General features: G+C 46.4%; 1 protein-coding gene across 2 annotated transcripts; it reads right to left on the reverse strand.

Annotated features, from left to right (window-relative positions):
* Positions 1–681: 681 nt before the first annotated feature.
* Positions 682–26,344, reverse strand: CEP41 (centrosomal protein 41). Of its 2 annotated transcripts, XM_050936963.1 has the most exons (11): positions 26,267–26,344; positions 25,172–25,235; positions 20,813–20,860; positions 15,655–15,716; positions 14,412–14,481; positions 11,525–11,669; positions 9,175–9,341; positions 8,326–8,393; positions 6,477–6,591; positions 4,990–5,205; positions 682–3,484 (listed from the first exon to the last, which is right to left on the reverse strand). In XM_050936963.1, exons 1-11 carry the CDS (start codon positions 26,297–26,299, stop codon positions 3,339–3,341), a joined length of 1,134 nt encoding a protein of 377 aa, XP_050792920.1. In that variant the 5' UTR covers positions 26,300–26,344; the 3' UTR covers positions 682–3,338. The 2 variants fall into 2 exon arrangements, with proteins under 2 accessions (XP_050792920.1, XP_050792921.1); XM_050936964.1 differs by lacking the exon at positions 20,813–20,860.
* Positions 26,345–27,014: the final 670 nt, after the last annotated feature.

Below are 27,014 nucleotides of genomic sequence, written 5' to 3' on the forward strand. Positions count from 1 at the left end.
CCTTGGACAGTCAAGAATTTGTACAAACTCAAAAAACTTTTCTTTCTCAGTAATTAAAATGGAACTTACTGGATTTCCTTGGGAAGTGGGGAGCTGTAATTTATGAATTGGGATCAGGGTTTGTTACAAATAAAAATATATATATTTTAAAATGTATAAAAATGCCAAATGTGGCGTAGGGTCTTAGAAGTGCTTGGAGCAAGATGTACTGGGTTGTGTTGGCTGGCATCTGAAACCCATTAATGCCCCACTCAGCAGGTCCTATCCAGAGTCCCCTTGCACATTTGATCCCTGCAGAGCGTGGGAATAGTTTGTATTCATGGGAGCTGTGTGTAGAAGGCTGCTTTCCTCCACAGGATTACAACATGTACACACATAGACCAGCTCCGAGCATCCTCAGTCACATCCTCTGGAGGAAGCCAGATCCAGGTGGCCAGCTTACATCCTGCATCCCCAGGGCTGTTGGCAGTTTTTGTGGCACTTGCCTTTAGGCAGCACCGATTGCACGGACTAAATAAAAACTGGTCTGTTAGTGCTAAAAGGCGGAAATGAAAGCAGGGAATTTTTGGCATGCTACAGGACAACAAAGCCTCTCTCAGGAAAGTGAGACTATGCCATATGCAGGGAGCCGCCTTCCCATACATCCCATGTCCCAGTGCCACCAACTGGTTCTCTAAGGAAGGAAAGAGAAGTGAATCTATTTACAATCTTTACACCACTTAAAGACATGCTGCTGTTGGTTATACACATACAGTGGCAGATTGCTACAGAGGAGAATAAGATCAAGGTAGGGCTTATCCTGCACAAGGCCAGAGAAGTGTGCTCTTCAGCTTGGCTTTTGAAGGTCACTAGCAGCTGCTGAGCATCCACAGTTCCCACTGAAGTTGATGGGAACTGAGGGCACTCGGCACATTGTAGGGTCAGGCCCTAGGCTTTGACAGCGCTAAGCAGGATCAATAGAGCGCCAATTCCTGGCCACTGGGAAGTCACCCAAGCAAGCAATCACTCTTTCTATGAGGATTCAGATTAAGAGCCTTGAATTACTTCCATGGCTTTAACTGCTACCTATAATTGACATAGTCAGGGTCCATACCAGACTGTTAGATGAGTGCTGACCCCACTCTACTAACACCCTCTTCCCTCCATCTAAATCCACCAGCAAAATCACAGCTCATCCCCCAGAATTTCCCAGTGATGGAAGCAGAAGTGTAGACAGGGGGCAGCAGTGCTGATCACTCACCCTGCTCAGAGTAGGGTGAAGCAGCACTGTGGTAATATGCCAGCACCCTGTGTAAACTTGCACTGTCGCTATTGCTACTTCCAGCTGAGCACTGTCTGTGGTGAATTATGGGCCTGATTTTTCTGGTGCAGGTGAAGCCACAGAGGACAGCAAACCTTAAAGGACAAAATAAAATAGTTGGACTAAGGTCAACCAATACACTAGGTAAAAACTAGAAAGCGGGGCCCACAAGTGGCTGTCCTGAGTCCCCAAAACACAGCTATGCAGGGTGAAGACAATGCGTCAACTAGGTTTCTACCGCTAGTGGGCTCCAAATAACTTCTAACCAGCCACCAAGGAAAGTGCAAGCATAAGCCAATACTGCTGGCTTGGGAGCCTTGCGTTTGATTAAGAGGCATTTTAAGCTTTGATACATTCTATTCAAATCCTCAGGCTCCCAGAAAGTCACCAGATTCATGGCCTCAAAAATTCTGGGCAGCCCCCACCACCAGGGAGCTTTGCTGGAATGTCATTGTGACTACCGGGGACAGTTTTTTCCTAGCCCTGCTAACACCAAGGAAGCTGCAGAGAGATGGTCATGCAATAGACAGCAATAGTTTCATGCCTCCACTAGTCAGTTAAGATGCAGAGCCCCTCGCTACTCTAGTGAGCAAGACCTACTGTCAGAAGCCTCTGTTTATTAGGTTATGACAGCTCCATCAGAGGAGCTCAGCAGAGCAAGTCTGAGTTCTGCCCCTTAACTTATTTTAAGGTGATCCATATGCATCGTGGAAAGCAGGCTCATGACCATCTGCCCTTCAGACTGTCTAGACCAGCGATCTTCAGCTTGTAGCTCGGAATAGCTGTGCGCATTACTCAGAGACCCACATGCCAGGTGGTCTCAGGCAGAGCGAATGAGCGTTGCTCATCTCGTGCACCCTATAACACCCCGACACATGACTCAGCAGAAAGCAACTCACTGACCAAACTGGCTGGAGTAGCCAGGATCCTTCCAAGCATCCAGGAACACCCTCACGCTCAGCCACCAAGATGGAAGCAGAAAACACCGTGTTGAGAAGAATGGCTGGAAATCACCAGACAATGACAGGAAGGCTTGCCGTTGAAAGGTTGTGACAAAGACCTCATGACAAATCATTGTGTGATCAGTTCACTCAGCACTGCAATGTCATAAGGAAAATATCACCATAAAGGACCAGGACATTTCCCCCAAGTCACTTTGTGGTTCTCTTCGCTACACCTGTCACCAGCAACCTGGCTCGGCAAGCAGAAATTCACCGGGAGAGATTGAAGCCGGATGAGTCAGCTCCTGCTGTGAGTGAAGTCAATCGGAGTTTTGCTCAGCCCATTTCAGCATCATGCCCAAAGTTACCTTCTAATCTCATTTACAAACCAAGAAACACATTGTAACGTACCTTCGCTCAGAATCAGAGCATTATACCACAGCCTGGAACACAGAACAGAGACCAAGTAGTCAAGGCGCTACGGGGCGAAAGGTTTCAAACGCAAAAATACATTGTAAACAGTACTGTGGACAAAGGGCCCTGTCAGCTGAAACATCATTCTGTACACTCCTTACAAGAATGCACTTCTTACAAACACTTTGGACAGTTAAAAAAGGCGTTTCTGGCATCTTGCTCACTTGTCACCAGTTGTGCTATTCGTTGGCTCCATTTCAGCGAGACATCAAGACTTTTGTTTACAGATAGCGGCTGGTCTATTCATCTTTCGGGTGCTCACGTGCGAGCACAGCGCTACATTACTAAGATCCCAGACCCCAGGGGGAATATTTTCTAAGAACACAGATTCCACTGGCAATTTTTAAAGATACAGATTTCATGGACCCACTTCTGTGGGTCAGGGACTTCAGGGAAAAGTTCATTTTCACAAAACAACTTTATCCCTTTAGATCAGTCTTGGAAAGTTATACCTTTACTTCTTCTACTGAATGTCAGCCTGCTGCACCCCACCCCTCTTGCCATTGTTAGATCATGGATCTATTTTTCCTCTTTGCAGCTTCCTAAAATGACAAACGGGATGTACTGATCAGGGATTCCCAGAACTGGGACATTCGTTTATTCAACTGAAAGAGACACTGTCTTTACTTCCAGGGCTTGTTCTGGAGGCTGCTGCTGCTGACGGAGCGGGTGGCGAGGGAGCCAGCTGGGCTGGCAGTGGGGAGGTTCTGGGTGCTCCGTACAGCCATCGCCTTGGAATCTCGGCCTGAGGAAGCACGGCTGAGACGGCCTGGGGGAAGAAGAACAAAAACTCGTGTGATTTTGTGCTGAACAGACAATCAGACAAAAGGGTTTTGTTTTCCTTTGCCGATAGCTGGGTTGGGGCTGATGGGAGATGCTGGGGTGCAGTTACAACCTGCCCTGTCATTTTTAACTGTGTCCAGACAGGTAGAGATACAGCCCAGGTACATAACAGACCTTTCAAGCTCCCTCAAAGAGCCAGTGGCCTGCCACAGAGGGAACGTCCAGACACCCGCTGCTGGCTTGCGCCAGCCGACTTGGGCTCGTGGGGCTGTTTAACTGCAGTGGATATGTTTGGGCTCAGCTAGAGCCCGGACTCTAGGACCCTGAGAAGCGGGAGGGTTGCAGAGCTCAGGCAGTTAAGCAGCCCCGGGAGCCAGAGCCAGAGTCAGCTGGCACAGGTCAACTGTCGTGCAGACATACCCTGAGAGGCAGGCTGTGTGTGTGGAAGATGCAGGCCCAGTGCTGAGAAAGCTGGACCTATCACACCACACTATAGCCCCAAGCCTGCCCGATGCCAGCATTTAGGCGAGGCAGCCTGCCTGTGTAACCCACACACCTACTGGGTGTGGGGTTCTGTCCCATCTAGTGGCACCGAGCCCACTTAGAGAGATTAATGAGTGTTCTATAGCCTAAGCTAACAGCTAGTTGGCCTTTAGGTCATGCGGTAGAGGCTCATGCACTAAGGTCCCAGGTTCAATCCCGCCTGCCAACAACCGGGGTCTGTTGAGTTACACCTGCGCTCAGGAGGCAGAAGGGATGAAAAACGTTCTGCACAGAGGGTCTGAGGTGACGGTGGGGCATGACTGCCGTGGCTATGCTTGTTACCACCCACACAGTCTGTGCCTGGCTCATCACCTTCCCCCAGGAAACCCTCCCACACCATTCTGGGGCCGCTAAATCCCACGCGGTGTCCCCTCATCACTGCACTCAGTCTGCCATTAGGAAGTCTGAGTGCAGTGATGCTCGGGAGAGGGCTGGGGATGCTCCTCGCAGAGCACAGAAAGCAATCTGAAAGATATATACCCTGCTGATCTGCTGAGCCCCAGCATCCCAGTGACAGACCTACACCCACACAGGCCTTTCACTAGTGCAGCAAGCAGCTGGAGGTGAAGTGATACAGCAGTGTTTTAGTGAAAGGCCTGATGAACTGTCATAAGGCCTCACAGGTACTATGCAGTGTGGCACATGCCTTCCAATCCCCTGGATTATTTTTAATAGTCTATGGGACAAATCCTGAAGTCCTTACTCAGGCACAGCTTCCATTGTCGCCAGTGGGAGTTATGGTGCTCTATACATACACACAGAAAAGCCCCTGTCCACAATGGGATCAGCATGGCACATTAGGGCACAGGTTCCAGCCTACAGTCCCTGGTCAGTATGAAAAAGCACTTTCTTTCCTCAGAGATCTGGTATAGAATGGTGCTGTAGCCAGCTCAGGGGAAGTCTATGGAGTTTGAAGGCACAGTCCCATTGTTTGTCAAGGGGTCTTACTGGCAGTATCTGAGGGGATCTGCTCCTCTTCCAGGTAGTATTCTATCTTTTGTAGATCTTCTGCAGTAAATCTCCATTTATTCTCAGCACGTGCGGGTGTCTCTCTTGGGGTGACCCTTTTCCGGGCAGATCCAGTGTACGTTGCCAACTGGCAAGACACTGGGAATGACCCAGTGACCAGCCCTTCGGGCACCTTCTGTGCAACAACCTTCAGGCCTGGAGACAATACAGATCATACGGTTAGTGATCACCAATTATTTGCAGTGATTGGTCAGACTCTTGACTTAACTTTCACCTCCTGATCACAAGTGACAGGAGGAGAGCTACTGACAGTACTCCTCTGAACTCTGGGGTGAGGCTCAGGAGACACCTATATAGGAGGTCATTCTTCTCAACTGCTGGTGCATTTCGAGTCCTATTCCAAGAGGTACTGAGCTCCCTTGACTGCCACATGTTTCAGTGGATGTTGTGGAGGTTTAGCACATTGCAGGATCAGCTCCTAGAGTCTGCCCTTGGGAGCAGCAAGTCTCGTGAAGCAGCTACAAGATGCAGGCTCTCCAAAGGGCTTTGGAGACTGCAGCATATTTAGAGAATAAAAATGTATAATGCAAAGCATGAAAAAGGGCAATAAAAGTCCAAGTGTCCCCCACTTCCATCTTATCCTACACGCTCTTTGGGAGGGTACTGAGATAAGGGATGTTAATGAAGCTAAGAGAGCCAACCTCTGCCAGTTTTCCTAGGTCCTGAAGCGATGGGCTCTTCAGATTTGCTTAGCGCACACAGAGGCTGGATGTCTCAGGCTGTTCTTGGTAAAAGCTATTTACATAGTGTTGATACTATAAATCGTGGAATCAAAGTGGGGTCTCAGTGGTGGGATGGATTTGACACCAGCCTTTCACCATTGGTGACGTGGGTTAAAGAATGACCTATTTTAGGGCACGTGAAAACAAGTTGCACGATCACATATTATCCCCCCAGCCTTTGTTTACACCAAGGACATCAGAGATTATTCCCACGGTTACTTGAGCACAAATGCCTCTCCAGCCGTGCTAGCAATGGCAGCAGCAGCACTATATGCAAGGCGTTCTTCCATCAGCCCTAGAAAAGTGGGAGCATTTGGTATAGATATCAGCGTGGTTTTTTTTTTAAAAAGATCCCACGTCCTCTTGACCTGGTCTGAGCAGGGCTGGATGTCACAGGGGTAAGAACGTTGCAGTCTAGCACTCCCAGTGAGCGAGAGAATTCCTTAAAATTCTCAATGCAGACACAGCCTAGGAGATACTTGCCAAAGCAAAGCCAAATGGATGGCAGTCTCTAGCTAAGAGAGGCCGAAGACTGGAACAGCCATGGTTTTGTTGGCCAGGACTGTAACACACAGGCAGAGCCATGTATTTAGTTCCATCATTTAATTCAGGCAAGCCTCGCCCTCAACTCTCAATTTTAAGCCAAGTCCCCACATTTATGATGCAAAAGGAAATCCCCCTCACCTCCAGATAACATGAATAAGTTCTCAAAGCCTCTCTCACACATGGTAGTGGCAGCCTGGCTGGCTAGTCTCTCATCATCATCATACAGGATGATAATCTTCCCATGAGCATTTTTCTGGTAGGCAGAGATGTTAAAGATCCTGTATATTTTTTTATTAAAACGTAACATGAATTTGATGTCTGATGTCATCTTCTTGATGCTACATAAGTGGCAGCGACAAGTTGATATGGTTAGCCTGGGGATTACAGTAGATGAGAAGCTGGACAGGAGTCAGCAGTCTGCCCCTGTTGCGAGAAAGGCTAATGGCATATTGGGCTGAATTTGTAGGACAACTGCCAGCAGATCAAGGGAAATGATTATTCCCCTCTGTTTGGCACTCCTGAGGCCATATCTGGAGTATTGCGTCCAGTTTTGGTCCCTTCACTACAGAAGGGATGTGGACAAATTGGAGAGAGTCCAGTGGAGGGCAACGAAAATGATTAGGAGTCTGGGGCACATGACTTACAAGGGGAGGCTGAGGGAACTGGGCTTGTTTAGTCTGCAAAAGAGAAGAATGAGAGGGGATTTGATAGCTGCTTTCAACTACCTGAAGGGGGGTTCCAAAGAGGATGGAGCTTGGCTGTTCTCAGTGGCAGCAGATGACAGTACAAGGAGAAGTGGTCTCAGGTTGCAGTGGGGGAGGTACAGGTTGGATATTAGGAAACACTATTTCACTAGGAGGGTGGTGAAGCACTGGAACGGGTTACCTAGAGAGGTGGTGGAATCGCCATCCTTAGAGGTTTTTAAGGCCCAGATTGACAGCCCTGGCTGGGATGATTTGGTTGGGGTTGGTCCTCCTTTGAGTCTTCCAATACTAATCTATGATTTGAAGGGAGCCAAAAGGTTTGGGCTTGAACTCTCAACTAGCTGCATATTACCAAGCTAGAAAGCTTCCCCCGCCCCCATTGAGTCTAGTTTTGCATGTGGATGAGACTCTCAGTCAAGGAAAGGCAAAAATCACTTTTGCATGCTGGGGCTCAAGCCCTGAGAATAATCCTAGAGTCATAGGCCTGGTCTACACTAAAAGTCACACCGCTCGGGGTGTGAAAAATCCACACCCCTGGGCAACGTAGTTAAGACAACCTCTTCGGGAGCCTGATTACCTATGCCAATGGGAGAACCCCTCCCGTCTGCGTAGGTAGCTCTACACCAGGGGTCTCAAACACGTCCTGCAGAGTTATTTGCTGCGGCCCGCCAAGCTCCCCGCGCTCCCCCTCACCCCCATCGAGTTATTTCCTGCAGCTGCAAAGCTCCCCTCACCTGGCGCTCTCCCCCACCCAGCACGCCACGTCCTGGCTCCTCTGCCTACCTCCAGGTGCTTCCCACCACCAAACACTTTCCAGGAGGGAGGCGCGGGGAGCCGCATGCTCAGGGGAGGAAGCGGAGCAGGGGTGGGAATTTGGGAAAGGGGTGGGAATAGGGGCAGGGAGAGGGTGCAATTGGGATGGAGACTTTGAGGAAGGGGTTGGAATGGGGGTGGGGAAGGGGTGGGAAGAAGTGGGGTAGGGGCAGGGCCTCACGGAAGGGGTGGAGAGCTGTAGTGCGTGCACAGCTCCTACTGCAGTCAATGGGCTTTGCAAACGACAAGTGCTTCGCACCTGCATCTTACAGCTGTAACACAGACCCCTAACATCAGGAATATCACCATCAGCATGGGAGGACCCCAAGTGCCCCCCTTGAAGTTCCAGATAAACTCCCATTGAATGTACTGGGAGCAGGAGTTGGCTCTGTGTTCAGGCAATGCAGAAGTCATGGAGTTCCTTTGCCAAAAACAGACACTCCAGAGCATCCACACTTTAAAAAGGATACATATTCCAGAATGCTATTCGTATAAGGGTTCATGGTTCTAGACAGCGTTGCGATAGGGTAGGAGTGAGCTGCAGATACAAGAGAAAAAGGGGTTAGGGAATGAACACCTACCAAACAGCCTAGATGAAGTGACCTGATTAGGAGCTGTCAGAGTACAGAGGCCTGGTTTGCAGTGAAGAAAGGGTTAATTTCAGCTCGGCTCCTCCCTCCTTCTGCCCAGGTGCTTTGGGAAGGGAGGAGGAGAGGATGTAAGAGTGGCTGCTTGGGAGAAATAGTGGAGACAATGTCTTTGGGGCCTCTCAAGCTAAGGAGTCCATCCATCATCCCCTCTCAAATCCCACCCAGCCAGTTTCCTTTCCTGCTTATGCTGGTTTATTTCGTTTTCTTATCACAGACATTGACGTTGTCTCGATTTTCATTTTGCAGGTACAGCCTATGTCAATATGTGAAAACCTGGAGCCAGACGGGGATTGCGAGGCACAATTATTGCATCCTGATCTTGGCTCTCAACAGATTGGAGCTCACACCCCACAGGCCCACCTCACCATCAGCTGGGAAAGGACAGTGTCAGGGCTGGGCTCAGCTGTCAGGGGACACAGGCTGCATGTTTCTGAGTATGGATCAATTGGCAGCCACTCTTCACTCTCCCTTGCCTATGCAGTTTGTACTCGCGGTACCAGTTACCCAGGCAGGGCTGTGCATGGGACTCACCAGAATACAAATTGAAATAACATTGCTTCTGCTGTATTCACTGGGGCCCGTCTTTGGTGCAAGACGTGTTCAACGTATTATGCAAGCAGTTGACACTGATCAAGGTTCAGAGAATCCTGCAGTGTTCCCCTCTCTTACCTCCAACAATATGACATTGGTCATATGCATCTCGATCTCGTACGTCAAGCAGCAGGAACGGGCAGTCGGGGTAAGGTTTGTCTTTAGCATTAGTATCCTTAGCATTAGCATCAGGTTTCTTCCGCAGGCTTTTGTCTATGTCTAGCTCACCGACACCACTGATCACGCTACAAAAGGAAAGAAAGCAGATTATGATGCAAGATCTCCTTCTTGAAGTACTTCTGTTCCTCTTCATTAAGATCAGTTTCTTTTCAGTTTCTTTCTGATCCATTCAGAACCTAACATCACAAGTTACCACATAAGACTATTGAAAAGGATATTGCTACCTTTCTTCAAAATTCATTAATAAACTTAAGGAGTCAAGTGATCAGCTAGAGAGCAGATTTTCCAATTTTTCCTTACGATTACGTCTTAAAATCTAGGATATTTGTTTTCAGAGGTTCTGCACTCCACAGTTCCAGTGTCTGGCCTGGGAATACTCAGTACCTCTGAAACACAGCAAGGCCCCTTTCACAGAAGGTTTTCTGAAAGACTGTGCTGCATCATTTGCTAAGGGGAAACTGGTTAAAAGTTCTAGCACTTCAGTAGGTTACCAAAATGGAGATTTTGGTAGTTCATTCACAGTAAATGATTTGCCTATTCTCTGCAAGCAGCATGCTGCAGAGATTGTGCATGCCATCACTAAGATGGAGAGGAGATCTACATGGCTCGAGAGTGAAGATCTACATGGTGATCATACCACTGGGTCCTATTCAAGATAAGTTGATTGATAACCAAGATACACAAGGTACCAGCCTGACAGCCTTTGAGATCAAATCCTCCATTAAGCCAGACAAGCTATGGGTAGTGGTGGTACAAGATTCACCCCTAACTTCTTTCTGATATGCCTCAGACCTGGAAAGGACCACATCTAGAAAAGAAAAGAGCTCAATTTTCATGTCCAATCACTAGCACTTCCATTAAGACCATCAACAAGGACACATTCGTTTCAGTTTGGTGGTGGCAGTTTGTGATGCAGATTCTTGAACAGCAGGATTTGGACTGAGTCACACGATCTCATTTCAGGTCAGTCGCTGGACAGCTGCCAGATGGTAACAGCTTCCAGTCACTGCCATAAAGGCCAGAATTTAAACCTGAAAAGCTCTGCTTCCCACTGCAACCCCAAAGCCTGTGGCATTATAGACTCAGACTTTAAGGTCAGAAGGGACCGTTATGATCATCTAGTCTGACCTCCTGCACAATGCGGGCCTCAGAATCTCACCCACCCACTCCTGTAACAAACCTGTGTCTGAGCCATTGAAGTCCTCAGATCATGGTTTAAAGATTTCAAGGTGCAGAGAATCTTCCAGGAAGTGACCTGTGCCCCATGCTGCAGAGGAAGGTGAAACCCCCCCAGCGCTTCTACCAATCTGCCCTGGAGGAAAATTCCTCCCCAACCCCAAATATGGCAATCAGCTAAACCCTGAGCATGTGGGCAAGACTCACCAACCAGACACCTAGGAAAGAATTCTCTGCAGTAACTCAGATCCCACCCCATCTAACATCCCATCACAGGCCATTGGGCATATTTACCCCTAGTAGTCAAAGACGAATTAATTGCCAAAATTAGGCTCTCTCATTATACCATCCCCGCCATAAACTTATCAAGCTTAGTCTTGAAGCCAGATATGTCTTTTGCCCTCACTAGTCCCCTTGGAAGGCTGTTCCAGAACTTCACTCCTCTAACGGTTAGAAACCTTCGTCTAATTTCAAGTCTAAACCTCCTTGTGTCCAGTTTATATCCATTTGTTCTTGTGTCCACATTGGTACTAAGCTTAAATAATTCCTCTCCCTCCCTTATATTTATTCCTCTGACATATTCATAGAGAGCAATCATATCTCCCCTCAGCCTTCTTTTGGTTAGGCTAAACAAGCCAAGCTCGTTGAGTCTCCTTTCATATGACAGGTTTTCCATTCCTTGGATCATCCTAGTAGCCCTTCTATGAACCTGTTCCAGTTTGAATTCATCCTTCTTAAACATGGGAGACCAGAACTGCAGATTTCTAACTCCAAACCTAATATGCTACTGGGGACATTCTGCAATGACTAGAAGTGCAACAATGAATTAATTGCAAACAAATGCTTCTAACAAAAGATGGTGTCCGAGTCACTTGAGATCTCGCTGGGATTAGCTGTTAATTGATAACAGGTTCATGAAAACAAACAGCCATCTACATTACTAGAAAGACTGATACTTCTTGTACAAGACATTTGGAAGGGACAGGTGAAGTGTACCACAGTTGGTGGGGAACTGGGAGGACTATAGTGGGTGAAGGAGGAAAGCCATTCTTTGTGCATTGCTGTTAGGTACCTCTGCAGAGTAGACCGATACGATTCCCCTGCTCCCGTGTTGTTTATGAACCGGGCTGGACTGGCTGGCTTCTCCGTGGGGCTTCCTTTCCCGTTAGTCCCAGCTGTGAGCTCAGCATCAGTCTCTGAAATAACAGTATCACCATCTAAAAAGGCCAAAAAGGTAATGGAAAAGTAAGTTGCTTGTGGATGAAAGACTAAATTCTATTCACGGAAACATGTGTGCTGCAGGTGCTTGTTATTACTCCCTTACATTTAAGACATGATGCTCTCTCAGAGGATCCCGAAGAGTCATTAAAAACAAAAACAAAATCTAAGCACTGGTCCTCAACCAAACCCCAGATCTCAGCATGGCTGAACTTGGGAGAAGTTTGGACCTGTGTTTAAATTTTAGTTAGTACTCCAACTCTGCAATGGGCCAAATCGAAACCAGGAGCCAGATATCTCAGAACACTAGGAGAATTTCGCATCTAGGCCTGGATTTTATAAGTCAGGCCCATTCCTAGTACAGTAACGCCTCACTTAAAGTCGTCCCATTTAAAGTTGTTTCATTGTTACGTTGCTGATCTATTAGGGAACATGCTCGTTTAAAGTTGCATAATGCTCCCTTCTAACGTTGTTTGGCAGCCTCCTACTTTGTCCACTGCTTGCAGGAAGAGCAGCCCATTGGAGCTAGCTGGTGGGGGCTTGGAAACAGGGTGGACTGGCAGCCCCCCCATCAGCTCCCCGCTCCCCTAAGTTACCTGTGCAGCAGCTGCCCACCAGGCTAGCAATTGCAGCTGTCCCTCCCCCCACTGCCATGTGCTGCTCCTTCCCTCTGCCTTGGAAATGCTCCCCAGAGCCTCCTGCTTGCTGTGGGGGGGAAGGAGAGAGCTAATGTCAGAGTGTCCCCATTCCCCCTGCTCCTGCACCCTACTTACCCCTTCTCCATATAGAGCAGCGTGGGGACACAGAGGGAGAGAGACAGAGAGAGCTTGGGACAGCAACTGCTGTCTCAACTTCCTGATCCACTTAAAAAGACAATAAAAGCAGCAAAGAATCCTGTGGCACCTTATAGACTAACAGACGTTTTGGAGCATGAGCTTTCGTGGGTGAATACCCACTTCGTCAGATGCATGTAGTGGAAATTTCCAGGGGCAGGTACATATATGCAGGCAAGCTAGAGATAATGAGGTAGTTCAATCAGGGAGGATGAGGCCCTGTTCTAGCAGTTGAGGTGTGAAAACCAAGGGAGAAGAAACTGGTTTTGTAATTGGCAAGCCATTCACAGTCTTTGTTTAATCCTGAGCTGATGGTGTCAAATTTGCAGATGAACTGAAGCTCAGCAGTTTCTCTTTGAAGTCTGGTCCTGAAGTTTTTTTGCTGTAGGATGGCCACCAGTAACTGCACACCGCATCATATTAATTTTAGCTCAGGAACTAATCCATGCAACAAACCTCAATGCCAACTCTGCCCACAAATCTACACCAGTGACACCATCACAGGACCTAACCAGATCAGCCACACCATCACCGGTTCATTCACCTGCACGTCCACCAATGTAATATACGCCATCATATGCCAGCAATGCCCCTCTGCTATTTACATCGGCCAAACTGGGCAGTCGCTACGGAAAAGGATAAACGGACACAAATCAGATATTAGGAATGGCAATATACAAAAACCTGTAGGAGAACACTTCAACCTCACTGGCCACACTATAGCAGACCTTAAGGTGGCCATCCTGCAGCAAAAAAACTTCAGGATCAGACTTCAAAGAGAAATTGCTCAGCTTCAGTTCATCTGCAAATTTGACACTATGGTATTTGCTGCTTTTACAGATCCAGACTAACACGGCTACCCCTCTGATACTTAAAAAGACAATGCACTTAAGAGTAGGTCAGCTTACTTAAAGGGGCAGTGTGCATCTGTCTCTCTGTCTGCTATGCTGTCTCCCCTCCCCTCCATTCCTGCTGCCTTGTAGAGTGTGAGAGATTACATTAACAACGAGTTAACCCTTGAGGGCTCAGCTGAGTGCTAGTTCATCATTTAGCAACAAGGCATTCCCTGGGAAATATCCCACCATCTTCCACCCTCTAATTTCACCACCTCAACCAAGCTTCACAATCATCATAGCTGTGAACAGTATTAAATTGTTTGTTTAAAACGTATACTGTGTGTATATCTATATAATATATAGTTTTTTGTCTGGTGAAAAAAATTTCCCTGGAATCTAACTACCCCTATTTACATGAATTCTTATGGGGAAATTGGATTTGCTTAACATGGTTTTGCTTAAAGTCGCATTTTACAGGAACATAACTACAACGTTAAGGGAGGAGTTACTGTAGATATAAAGATCCTTCTCCCACTACTGAAGTGTTGCCCCCTATGGCAAGCTGCAACACTAGACCGGAGAACAGGGGGTTGGGTGGATGCTCTGTTGTTTTTTTTAAAAGGAAGCTTGACAGGAAGGGTGTAAAGACGCACGTATCCAACAAAAACTACCATGGAAATCAGCCAAACACATTCTGTACCAGAGAATTATGATCACAATAGTAGCGCCAGCACCCTAATCTTTCTAAAAGAGGCCATGTGCTCATTAATGGTTCAGGACCTCCGTTCTAAGTATTATCCAAAAAGCAATACCTGCTTCAGTAATAAAAGGGCCATGTACTGGGGCCATCAACACTACTCTCAAGAGTGCCATAGTGGGAAGTTTCCCATCCAAGAACTGAGCAGATCCAAACCAGCTTAGCTTACTGAGCTCATAGCCCAAGGCAAAACGGCTGCAGACTAAAAACTGAACTGTTTCTCTCTCCAGTTAGACAAAATTCAGCAAGTTGTCAAGTGAGTTTGCTGGGATCCAGCATGGCTCATCATCCCTACAATAAATATCATTACAGTACCTTCCAGCTTTTGGATCTCCTTTGCTGACACTTCTAATGTTTCATCAGATAGAGAAGCAACTTGGATGACCTGTAGGAAACAATAATAAACCTGGTACAAGTGTCTTGTTGGAGCAGGGGCAGCAGCGCTGGCTTTTCAAATAATCCGAGCATTCTGCGCATCAGAACACAGGGAGTGAGGACATCCCCTCTGTTGGTCTCGAATGTGACTCCATGCCCCCACGTCACACAGAGGTCTCCCATCTTAATTAAAACAAAAAGCCATATGGCTTTAGAATGAAGAGACCCCCGATAGTCCATAGAAATATCCCTTAAAAAAAATCAAATGTAATAAAGATTATAGCATGTTCTGACATTTAGAGAACGCTACCTCTAAGTTGTGATCTACACATTGCAGAGCCCTCACTAGCTTAGCAGAAGAGTTACAGCATTTATCTGCAACCGTGCAAGATGCCTTATTTAATACAATATAATGCATTCATAAATTAGGGGCCAACCCTACAAGCCTTACTCATACATGTAATCCTATTGAAGGCAGTGGAACTAATTATATATAATGGCTGAAGGAGGGGGCCTCTACCAAAGCAAATTTATGTTCTACTTTAGGAAGGGGAGGGGAAGGAATCTCCCCTTTCAGGTTTTTACTAGTTACCTTGGCCCATTCTCTCTGGCTTCTGTAATTTCTGATCATTCTTTGTTTCATTTTTTAATATTTTGCTTCATTGGTATGTTGCATTTTTTCCACAAAGAAACACACAAAAACCTCTAAAAATAACAACCCTCCAGCCTTTTAGAGTTATGATGTCATGCGGCAACTGCTTTGTTTAAACCACTATCAGATCACATTCAAGTGATATTTTATACAGCCCCATTCAGTAGGGAATCTCTAAGCACCTTACAAAGGGAGTATTATTATTACAAACCCATTTTACAGATGGGCAGAACGGAGTGTTCTACGGCATTCACTAATTCGGAAGCTCCATATAAGTACTGACAACTCAGAGTTTCCACTGACTTCAGTTGCAGCGAAGGGTGCTCAGCACCTCTAAAAGTTATGGATTACGTGATTTACTTTATATAAAAAACAAGTGTGTAGAGGGGAACAATGGCAACAGCCTGCTCTCCAGAAAAAGCTTTACGTGCAACAAAAATAACACTAGACACAATATTAGAGTGGCGCTAACAAGAACCTAATCACAAGCAGGCAGTTTTCAGAAGCCAGCTGGAAAATAGTCATACGTACCAGCTGGGCAAAAGTTGTCACTTTCAGCCTCTTGAATAGCTCATCTTTTTTGTATCTGTAATCTTTAACAAAAAGAGAGTAAGTATGTATTTTCCCACATCCACCCACAGCATCAAAATGATGAGAATTAGTGAGAGCCATCACCACACAACCCAACCTACAAAAAGACTAGAATTTCTGGGTGACACAGGCTGCTGTAACTGATGGGAAGGTCAGAACAAACCTGAAGGTCCAAAAGAATTTAGACCTAGGACAGATCCTGCCCTACTTACTCTAAATACACATTTCTTGAGGGAGGTTTCCACTACCCCAGAGTAGGAAGAGTTCACAAATTCATCATTCCTATGGCAGGTATGACAAGAACGGACACTGTGCCAGTCAGACTCCTTCCCCACAAGTCCCCCATTAACTTTGGTGTGCTAATCTCCCCTGCTGTTCGGTTTCAAACTCATTGCTGCTGCAAAGCCTCTTAAGCTACAGACAACGTCTCTATGACCTAAATTTTTATCCCATGCATTGTTTATAGCAGAGTTAGATCATAACCATTCTGAGCCAGGGAATGGGTCTAAGTTTAAGAAACTGCTGTGTACAAGTAATAATTTGCATACTATAATTGATTGGTGAAAATACTTCAGGTCTTCCTACTTTATTTTAAATAAAAGTAAAATCTGGGACCTCATTGGTTACGTCAATATGACTATTTACAGAGGAGTGCGATTCTCGCAAAGCACTAGAGTACAGACAAGTGAACATTATACAGTTCTGTTGGGGATACCGCATTCAGGGTTGGAACCCTTGTTACCAGAATTATATTGGACTAATTGTACGAAAGGACTAGGAAGGCTCTCAAACAGGAACAAAAGTGATCAGAGGGATTGACTTATGAAGAAAGATTAACAGAGCTAAATATAGATCATCTGGCTAAGAGATGGCTAAGAGGGGCAATGTAACAGTGGACAGAGAAGCCTCCACACAAAGGAATGAAGAAATTATTTAGTGCAATACAAGAGGAGTAGCGGGGTAAAGGTAAGAAAGGAAAATGTAAGATGAATATCAGGAAGAACTTCTTGATGTGAATCTGTTAGGATGTGAAAGTCTCCCAAGTGAAGCTGTAGAAACCTCATTCCTTGGGGGCATTTACAGCTAGACAGGACAGAGCACTGGAGATTGTCCAGTACGGAACAACCGTGCACTGGCAGGGAGGATGCACCAGATGTCCTAATAAGGCTTTACCTTCTCTAGGGTCTGCAACTGTTACAAAAGATTGTGTGCACAACTTTTTAAACATTCAAACCCCATGTTTCTTTCCCTCCTCCATACTCTATGTGCTGCAGCCCTTTAAGAGAATCAAAATAGGTCCAATCATTTCTCCATTCCTTTACTACACCACAGGTCACAGAATGATCATCAGAAGAATGTTAATCATTTTAAGAACATGTCCCAGAAATCTCACTCTACTGGGGACTGATAATGGAATGCAGACCCTTTATCAAATCCAGGCTGCTAAGTACTTAAAATTGCTACCATCTGTGGACTATTTCATGGTTTATGTGAAGGAGTTTGCTGGGTCTCAATCCAGATCCGAGTAGACACCACAAGATCACCAACAGAATTAGTACTAGTCAGCTCTCTTGCTGGCCTCCTCTTGGTTGAGAAGATTAAGTGGGCCATGGAGACTGAACTCCCCTCACAATCCATAGGTCCTGGCTACATATGGAGTGGGAGTGTGGAGAAGTCTTGCATTGCCAGTGTCTATCACTGCCCTGTGGCTAAGAAAACTTCAGTCTCCAGGGCACCTTTCAGCCTGAAGGTCACATAAAACCAGGGTGACCAGTCAGCAAAAGTGAAAAATCGAGACAGGGGGTGGGGGATAATAGGAGCCTATATAAGAAAAAGACCCAAAATTGGGACTGTCCCTATAAAATCGGGGCATCTGGTCACCCTACATATAACAGACCCCATGTGCATCCCCAACAGCTTTTGCATACACAATTTGAAACATTCTCTATCCTTGCTACTTGCTTACTCTCAAAACACACACTTCCTGGGGGAGACTTGGCTGAGCCATTTCCACTACTCTAGAGCAGGAAGAGTCCACAAATTCAGCATCCTGCCCTATACAGGATCTGTTAAAACATGGAGAGTAATTACTAGCTGCTAAGGGTCCCATACTGGTCTGTGCCAAAGTAGAGCAGAAAAAAAAATACAGGTGTAAAACCTTGAAACCCTCTTACAAAGGTGTCCATGGGATCCATTAACATGCCTTCGAAATCTTGGTTATAGAGTTTCAAATGAAAGATCTACACATAAGCTAAATCCTGTGAAATGAGTTGCCTTGGACATAGGGTGATCAGACAGCAAGTGAGAAAAATCAGGATGGGGGTGGGGGGTAATAGGAGCCTATATAAGAAAAAGACCCAAAAATTCGGATTGTCTCTATAAAATCGGGACGTCTGGTCACCCTACTTGGACATATGAAAGACTGGGATGACCATTGTGGTTCCAGAGAGACTAGATGTTTCAAGCCTTATGCTTAAACCATTAAGCCACCTCCTGCACCTCTATTCTTATTAGATAGTGTCCGAAACACCCATATGATTCACGAGTAATAGAAACATCTTTTTTCTGAACAGCTTGCTTCTCTTGCCTGATGCAACAAAACTCAACACCCCGAAAGCCAATGACATTTGTCTCCCAAGGCTGAGATCCCCAGCCATGGCTCTGAGATAACCCCTCCCTCAGTTCAATGTCTGGATGAAAGAAGTGAAGATAAAGCCCAATTATAGTTTAAGAAAAAGGTTTTGAAGATATGTATAGAAGTCAGCAGATCCTTATTTTTTGTATCCTAATGACTAATAATTAAACACTTCAACTACTGGATGGTGTTTAATCTTCTTCAAATCAGATTTATTCACAAAAAAAGCAGCTGTCACAAATCTTTATGACTTAGTTCTACCCCCTAGCAGTTAGCACGAGCTCAGAGGACTGTCACTTTTACCAAACCTGTATCTGAATTAGAGCAAATCATATCAAATATTTTGTTGGGGACTTACACTAAACAGCAGAAAGCTCAGGGAAATGCTGCTTCTCACTGCAATATCAACATTACGTACCTGGCTCTGACTCGGAAGATCCATTTGGATTTTCTGACATTATGAATCAAGGATCTGGTATTAAACTGCAACTGTCCTGCTGAAGATTTACAAAGCCCTTTTTCCCTGGGCTTCAGCAATGAGTGAAGCAATATATATTTAAGAACGGATCAGATCTTGCAGCAGCTTCTCTCAAGTCTCTGCTTCAAAGGACTAAAATCAGAGTTTCAGCTATCTTATCAGTTTTGATTTTCCAGTAGGTTTACAGTATTGAGTCTGACTCTCTCAAGTTACACAAGAGACAGAGAATTGACTGTACTAGGCATCTGATGTTGTGTCCAACTAGTGTCATCTATCCATGAGAAATCAAGGGGGAAAAGTTTCTAAATTGCTCAGGAACACAAGGTGCCCATTCAGCAGAAATGTGATGAGAAAACCTCTACTATACCCTAGAACTGGGATTTAAACAAGAAGCCTTCAGCACAAAAGGAAATTAGATTCACAGCACAGTTTAAAACTGAAGACAGCAACACAACAAGATTTGTGGTACAGATACCACTAGATTGCCACTGCTTTTTACATACTGAAATCTTAGTCAATTGATCAACAAAGAATATCGTGAAACGAGATAATTTTCCTTTTCATTTTACCAAGAGACTCACAACTAAAACAAAGAAGAGGGAGCAAAAAGTGAAAGAACATTTTTTCATCAACTCAGCTACAAACACTTTTGTATTTCAGATACGTGATCTCCCTTGTAATTTGAACTTTATGATGTTAAAGGAACAGAATAAAACAGTTTTAAAAAACTCTGACAATGGGCATACAAAATCCTAATGACCTGAGCATTTCGTGACTTTTTTCTTCACCTCTCAATAAAAACAGGGTTATTTGGATTTAAATAATTTTCCTGCCTTCTCATGCATTAATAGCAGTGCTGGAGATTGAGAACAAGAAAGCAAAACTGACTAGAAATAGAAAGTGACAGTGACTAGTCTAGTTTCACTGGCAAAACTGAGTGAAATGCAACAGAGAGATACTAAGTGGTGAGGAATAGTTAGGGTTTCCATCAGCTTCAAAATCTAAAGAGTTAAGATATGCTGTGGCAAATTCATTCCATAATAACACCACTGACTTCAGTGGGATTACACAGGGATGAACATGGCTCATTTACATTTTAACAAAGTGCCCTGTTAAAAGTCTAACTAGATCAGAAACAAGGCCTCAAGTTCAAGCACACAACCAGCTGAAGTAGAAACAAAAGCCATTTAACTCTAAAGATATTATGGATAGTTCCTGTAGAGGGAGGTCTTTTAGTTGTGCCATTTACAATCGGCTTAGGTTGACTACGGTTAATACAAATTGCATCGTACCACTCCTGGGGAACAGTTTGTCTATCATCCCTAACACTGCCTTTATTGGAGAGAAGGTCATTGGCAGACCTGTCCCAGTGTGTGTGATGTCACCTTCTAGTGGCCGTGGTGTACAGATAATGCAGAAAAGCAAGTGCAGGAGAAGAAGAGAGAAGGAATTACACCTCTACCCTGACAGAACGTGACCCGAAATAAAACGAATTCAGATAGAACGCAGTAAAGCTTTCTACAGCACCACAAGAACAGTATTGGACTACCAAGATCCCTCATCACCAAGCCAGTCCTGAACTGGTCTTTTCCATCTGCAGAATTCTTTGTACTTGGTCCCGCCCTCCCACAATCTATCCTCATTTGTCCTCAGTAATACGACGTGCACCAGGCAACTGACTGTTTCTGGATGAGCTCCCAGAACTCTCTGCTCTGGTGCTTTATATAAAAGCCTAACTGTAAAGGATTTTGGTGATCACATTGCTTGATGCAGAAACAGGGAAGATATCTAAAAGAGATTATGGTACACTATTTCTGCACCACACCCTCTGAATGCTCACAGCACCTATTTATAGTTAATGGGATTTGGGCACAGGTCCTAAGAGCAGGTTACACCACTCGCTTCCAAAACGAAGGGGCCAGGACTCACTGTGCACCTTTCAACAAACCCCTTGAGTTAACCTCCACTCCCCATATGTTACTCACTTCTCTTGATCTCTTCCAGTTTCTCAATGTATTTGGTCAGGCTGTTTCCTACAACAGAGAACAAGTACTTTGTAACAGATTGTTTTTATAATATGAGTTTTCATAACATGAATGCCTAAACACTTACAAAGGGAAAAGACTGGATTCTAGCAGCCTAGCAGCTCTGGGAGAAGCGATGCTTGCACCAGCACCTCCCTTACCATGATAAGCCCACCCAATACCAACAAGAAACAAGGAAGGAGTTTCTCCTCTTAATAGCCATCTCTCATGATGAGGGGTCTAGCCGAACAGCCAGACTAGACAGAGAACAGGCGGAACTGACTCAGGCAAGCATCCACGGAATGGGCAGTGCTCAGTAGATCCAAGTCTTTGGGAGGATCAGAGGTTAGTAAATTGTTTTGCACAACCATATTTTTAAAGGATGTGTTTAACTGCTACGCAGGAAGCCAGTGAGCATCCACTTAATTTATTAGCAGAATTTGCAGTGAAGCGATACAAAAGCATGGACAGTCTGCCAACCAAAACAGCAGCACGCTTAAAAGCGCTGAGAGGGCTTGTCTGCAGCCTACTGGTTCCACCCAGAATTCCCCTGCCTATTAAAAGCACATGTGGTTTTGGCAATGCTTTGCAGAATGGAGAAGTGATCTTTACAAAGGATGTTATTTGGGACATCTACCATGTGATCAGAGGAGGGGACTGGGAGTCACAATCTTGGGGTTCTATCCCTGGCTCTGACCCCTACTTCTAAGCTGTTTTCTCTCTCATTACTCTGAGACAGAGGGGTAAACATTATTGGGGAAGAGTCTGCTCTGTTACCCCCAGTGTAAATGCAGAGTACCCTCCTTGACTTCCAGAGTTACTCCTGATTTACACCAATGAATGAATCAGAATTTTCCCCAATACTACTTACCCCTACCTCACAGAGGGGTTGAAGCTTAGACGTTTCACATCTCAATTTAGAGTCTAAGGTTTACTGGGCAGGAACTCTGTCTTTCAGTATTCAAGGTGTGTTAAGCACAACCACAACCTACATAGTTTATAATCAATTCTTAAGTGTCTGGAGTTCCTCGGACACAATCACAGTTTATACTATGTCATATGGAGCAAGGCTGATCTCCACCAGGAGAATATTTTTTAATTTCATTCAGTGGTCTGGTCTCCACCTGAAACGTAGGTCGAACCAGGTATATTGCTTGGGGTGTGAAAAATTCACACTCCTGACAGACGAAGTTAAGTTGACCTAAGCCAGAGTGTAGACACCACTAGGTCAATGGAAGAGAGCAACTGCCTCTTGAGGGGGTGGATTAACTATAGCAGGGGTTGTCAACCTTTCAGCAGTGGTGTGCCGACTCCTCATTTATTCACCCTAATTTAAGGTTTTGCGTGCCAGTAATATATTGTAATGTTTTTAGAAGGTCTCTTTCTATAAGTCTATAATATATAACGAAACTATTGTTGTATGTAAAGTAAATAAAGTTTTTAAAATGTTTAAGAAGCTTCATTTAAAATTAAATTAAAATGCAGAGCCCCCCTGGACCAGTGGCCAGGACACAGGCAGCATGAGTGCCACTGAAGATCAGCTCAAGTGCTGCCTTCAGCACGCATGCCATAGGTTGCCTACCCCTGAACTATAGCAATGGAAAACTGTTTCCGTCACCATAGCAAAAGTGTCTACACTACGGTGCCATAGCTGTACCACTGTAGCATCTGTAGTGTAGACAGAGCCACAGGGAGCTGGTCTACACTACAAAGTTAGGTTGACTTAACTACATTGCTCAGGCCTGTGAAAAATTTCATGCCCTGTGCAATGTAATTAAACCAACCAACGCCATGGAGTAGGAATTGCTAGGTCAATGGAAGAATTCGTCCATCAACCTAGCTACTGCCTCTCAGAGAGGTGGATTTACTACAGCAACAGAAGAACCCCTTCCTTTGCAGTAGAGATCATCTATACTACAGTGCTACAGAAGCACTTAGCATTTCTAGTGTAGACATATCCTGAGATGGACAGGGAGCCACTGAAGATTAAGTAATATAGTCCTGTTTCCCAGTGTAACTTGGCTGCTGCATTCTAGATCCCTTAGAGGAGTGAAAGGAAGACTATTAACAGGGCATTTGCAACAGTTAAGATAAGAAAGCAATTAAGATACAAGTAGGGATTTAGGTGAAAAAAGGCTCAAGAAGAGGACTAAGGGCTAGTTTGCACTGGCAACCTGCTTTAACATGGCTTGCGTAGTCGCGTGGAGCTCTCACAGCACTCTTAAAAAAAACCCACCTCCATGAGGGGCGTACCTCCCAGTGCTGGTGCACTGTCTACAGCGCTGAAACTTGCTGCACCTCAGGCGGGTGTTTTTTCACACTCCTGAGCGAGAAAGTTGCAGCGCTGTAAAGTGCCAGTGTAGACAAGCCCTAATTCTGGAAGTTTCTGGGAGGTTCTGATGTGCGATTTGAGACAATAGAGATGAGGTGGTGGAGGAAAAGAATTGGGAGATGAGGTTAGATTTTTAGATTTGCTCCCAAGACAAGGTCTGAGATGGGATGAAAAGGTCGATAAAAAGGGCACTCATAACCAAGTCAAAGAGTTCAGGCTTTGATGCATTTGTTAACTGGAAATATTGTGTGATGAAGAAGTGACTGTGTGAAATTTGGGGCCTTTTAACACAGGAAAATCTGAAGAAATTGAAGACCCACCCCCTTAGTCTAGAATTTAGTTCATTCTTTACTTGCATTCTGTTTTGTTTCTTACATTGTGATAATTTAATAATTTCTAGCATAGCTCAGTGGTCTGCGCACTGGCCTGCTAAACCCAGGGTTGTGACTTAAGGATCTGAGGCAAAAATCAGTACTTGGTCCTGCTAGTGAAGGCAGGTGGCTGGACTTGATCTTTCAGGGTCCCTTCCAGATCTATGAGATAGGCATATCTCCATACATTTATTTGAGGGAGATGCATTTGGGAGTATCTGCCCTAGAAGCAGCATCCAATAACATTTCATAATAGGAAAGGATAAAAGGACCAAGGTTAGATTCTTAAGAATCCAGAGAAGGAGGACAGTTCCATCAATGGTTATTAGCCAAGATCGTCAGGAATGCAACCCCATGTTCTGGGTGACACTAAGCCTCTGAATGCCAGATGCTGGGACTGGATAACAGGGGATGGATCACTTCATGACAGGTCTGTTCTGTTCATTCTCTTTAAAGCATCTGGCATTTGCCGCTATCAGAAAACAGGATACTGGGCTAGGTGGACTATTGGTCTGACCCAGAATGGCCATTTTTATGTTCTTATGAAGAGGAAAATGAAAAGCTGAAACACAGGGCCAGGAATCAGATCTGGGTTTTAGGTCAAGCTCTGCTTCCAATTCACTGTGACATCTTGGGCAAGTGAGTTAAGTGCTCTGTGCCTCAGTTTCCCCCAAACATAAAATGGAAATATTTGCTCACCTACCACACAAGGAGAGTTATGATGATCAGTGTTTGGACAGAAATTTGAGGATATAAATAGCTAAAGATTATATATGATCATAACTTCTATAGTCAGTCACATGGTAACTCATCCCACCTGCTCTTCCACCCCCCAGTTATGCATTTACTTTAGAAGGGATGACTGTCATCTATCTAGTCTGATCTGCAACTTCTAACACATACCCTACATAGAACTTTCCCAAAATAAAGCCTATTTGAACTAGACCACATAAGTACAGTAGCGTTATGACAACTCAAGAGTTTTAAAGAACCATCAAACAATAATAGGTAGAGTCTGACTATTAAATGACAGCTAAGATAGAGGAGATTACTCAAATGGTGAAAAAACAACGCAAGAAAATAACTTAGGATGGTCCAATGAGGCATAACTAGCTGTACTGGAATGAAAATGAAGTAGTAAAAGTTTAGGTTGTATAATCAGGAAAACAGGCACCTATTCGATGGTGGCATAACTTACAAGGGAAAGTGGCGGACGCCTCATTACTTAAAAAATCATCAGACAAGTCACATGAAATGCACAAAAAATAATTCTGTGTTAGCAAGGAAAAGGATGGGGAAATGGAAGGGGGAAATCTAACAGCAGCCTTTAAAACACTAGCTTTAATTTCAAATCAGGGGTAAAACAAAAGCTTCTATAAGAAGGATACACTAGAAAACTCAGGCCCATGAATTTTACTAAGCATTGTTACATCAGGAGTCTGACATCAATGACAGTCAGATGAGAGGCTCCATTTATGACCACAGATTTGAAGTTATTTCAGTGCAAATTTGAAATAGCCAGCTGAGCACAGGCAGTTAGAGGTGTAACACATCATACACTGGTATAGTTTGACATCTGATTAGTGGAGTCTTACACAAGGCGATATTTTCACTTACCTGTGTCAAGGCGAGATTTTATGTGTTGATATTTAGGATTCTGTGGAATTCTTTTGGTCAAACACTGTTTAGGGGGGGAAAAAAGACAGGCCTTGACTATGTAGCCATGTACTGGCTGCAGGTGCTGCAGCCCTTTTGTGAGACTGCTTCAACCAGTCTCTCCAGAAAGGCCCTAAACAGCTGTAGAAAAAAAATGAGTATGGGGGACACAGAGCTGGGCCACCACATCCCCTACAGGTAACTACAGCCAGAGAAAGCTGGAACTCATTTTAAATGGCCTCTGTACCTCAGTCAGCTGGCAAGCTTATTTGATGGTGAAACACCCCAAGCCCCCTAGTTCTGGGGTAGAAGAAGGAAAACCCTTTAACCTCTCAATTTCCATTTCAGGATCCCCCCACAGTATAATTTTTAAACCTCAACACAGAATTTCTCCCTCTCTCCCATGCGAAGAGGCTGCAGCACAGGGGCTCCCAGGGGATTCACTCTCCAACACCCCCCCTCCCACTGGCAATTTTCATCTTCCTCCCCCCAGAAACCTCTCCCGGCTCCTCTAGGGACCCTTGGGATTCCCGCCTGAACCTGCTTCCACCTCCAGCCCCTCTCCCGGGATCATCCAGCACCACCCGCTTGACTGAGCGCCCCCGCCCTCCCCGGGGCTTCGTTTATCACCCCCCCCCTCCCCAGGATCAGCCAGCACCAACCCCAGGACCAGCCCCCCGGTCTCAGAGACTGTTCCCGGCCTCCCACGAATTAATTTCTCCCCCCCCCCCCGATCATCCAGCGCTGCCCCTTGGACCAGCCCCCCCCCCGATCATCCAGCGCTGCCCCTTGGACCAGCCCCCCGGCTTGCCCCCCCCCCGATCATCCAGCGCTGCCCCTTGGACCAGCCCCCCCCGATCATCCAGCGCTGCCCCTTGGACCAGCCCCCCCCCGATCATCCAGCGCTGCCCCTTGGACCAGCCCCCCCCCCGGCTTGCCCCCTCCCGCCCCATGCGATTCGTTTCTCACTCCCGTCAGGATCGGGTCCCGCACTACCCGCGGGGTCAGCCCCCCCGACCAGCCTCCTGCCAGGGACCCCCCGCTCCGCGCTCTCACCTCCGGGTCCCCGATGCGCCTCCTTCCCGACATTTTTTCAAACTGGCAGCTGAGCCGCGACACCAGCCCCCCAGCACCGCCCCCTCCGCCTCGAGCCGCCCCTCCTCCAACAAGCCGCCCGCCCATTGGCCGGCCATCGGGCCCCGAACCAATCACGCGTACTCTTGCTCGGGGAGCGGGAGGCGGGGCCCGGCACGCGCTGACAGCCATCAATGGTAACCTGGCAACGGGGGACGCCGCCACCGCCGGCCGCATTGTGCCGCTGGGCCGGCGCGCGCCAGGGCGGGCGGGTGTCTCGCGCCGCAGCAGAATCGCAGAGAGCGCCCTGCGCTCCGGGGACCCCGCCCCCTGCACGAGCGGCTGGGCCCGGTCCCCGGCTCATCCTCCCTACGGCCCTCATTGCAGACCCCCCTCCCCGGGGCTGGGGCTGCTGCCTGCTGCCCCCTCCACTGCAACCCCCCCTTTCCCGGGGCTGGGGCTGCTGCCTCCTCCACTGCAACCCCCTTTTCCCGGGGCTGTCCCCGCCACTCCCCCCACTGCAAACCGCCCTCCCCGGGGCTGTCCCCGCCACTCCCCCCATTGCAAACCCCCTCCCCGGGGCTGGGGCTGCTGCCTGCTGCCCCCTCCACTGCAACCCCCCCCCTTCCCCGGGGCTGGGGCTGGGGCTGCTGCCTGCTGCCCCCTCCATTGCAACGCCCCCGCTTCCCCGGGGCTGGGGCTGCTACCTGCTGCCCCCTCCCCTGCAACC

This window comes from Gopherus flavomarginatus, chromosome 1, assembly GCF_025201925.1.
Source record: "Gopherus flavomarginatus isolate rGopFla2 chromosome 1, rGopFla2.mat.asm, whole genome shotgun sequence".
Taxonomy (NCBI): Eukaryota; Metazoa; Chordata; order Testudines; family Testudinidae; genus Gopherus; species Gopherus flavomarginatus.

What these genes read in the sequence shown, in the direction of transcription:
- CEP41 (XM_050936963.1), bottom strand. Translation starts at nt 26,299, where the DNA reads ATGTCGGGAAGGAGGCGCATCGGGGACCCGGAG. An exon ending in GGCGCATCGGGGACCCGGAG is followed by an intron (nt 25,236 to 26,266) that starts GTGAGAGCGCGG and finishes CCCCCTAAACAG; the next exon opens with TGTTTGACCAAAAGAATTCC. An exon ending in CTTATTCATGTTATCTGGAG is followed by an intron (nt 5,206 to 6,476) that starts GTGAGGGGGATT and finishes TATTGTCTCCAG; the next exon opens with GCCTGAAGGTTGTTGCACAG.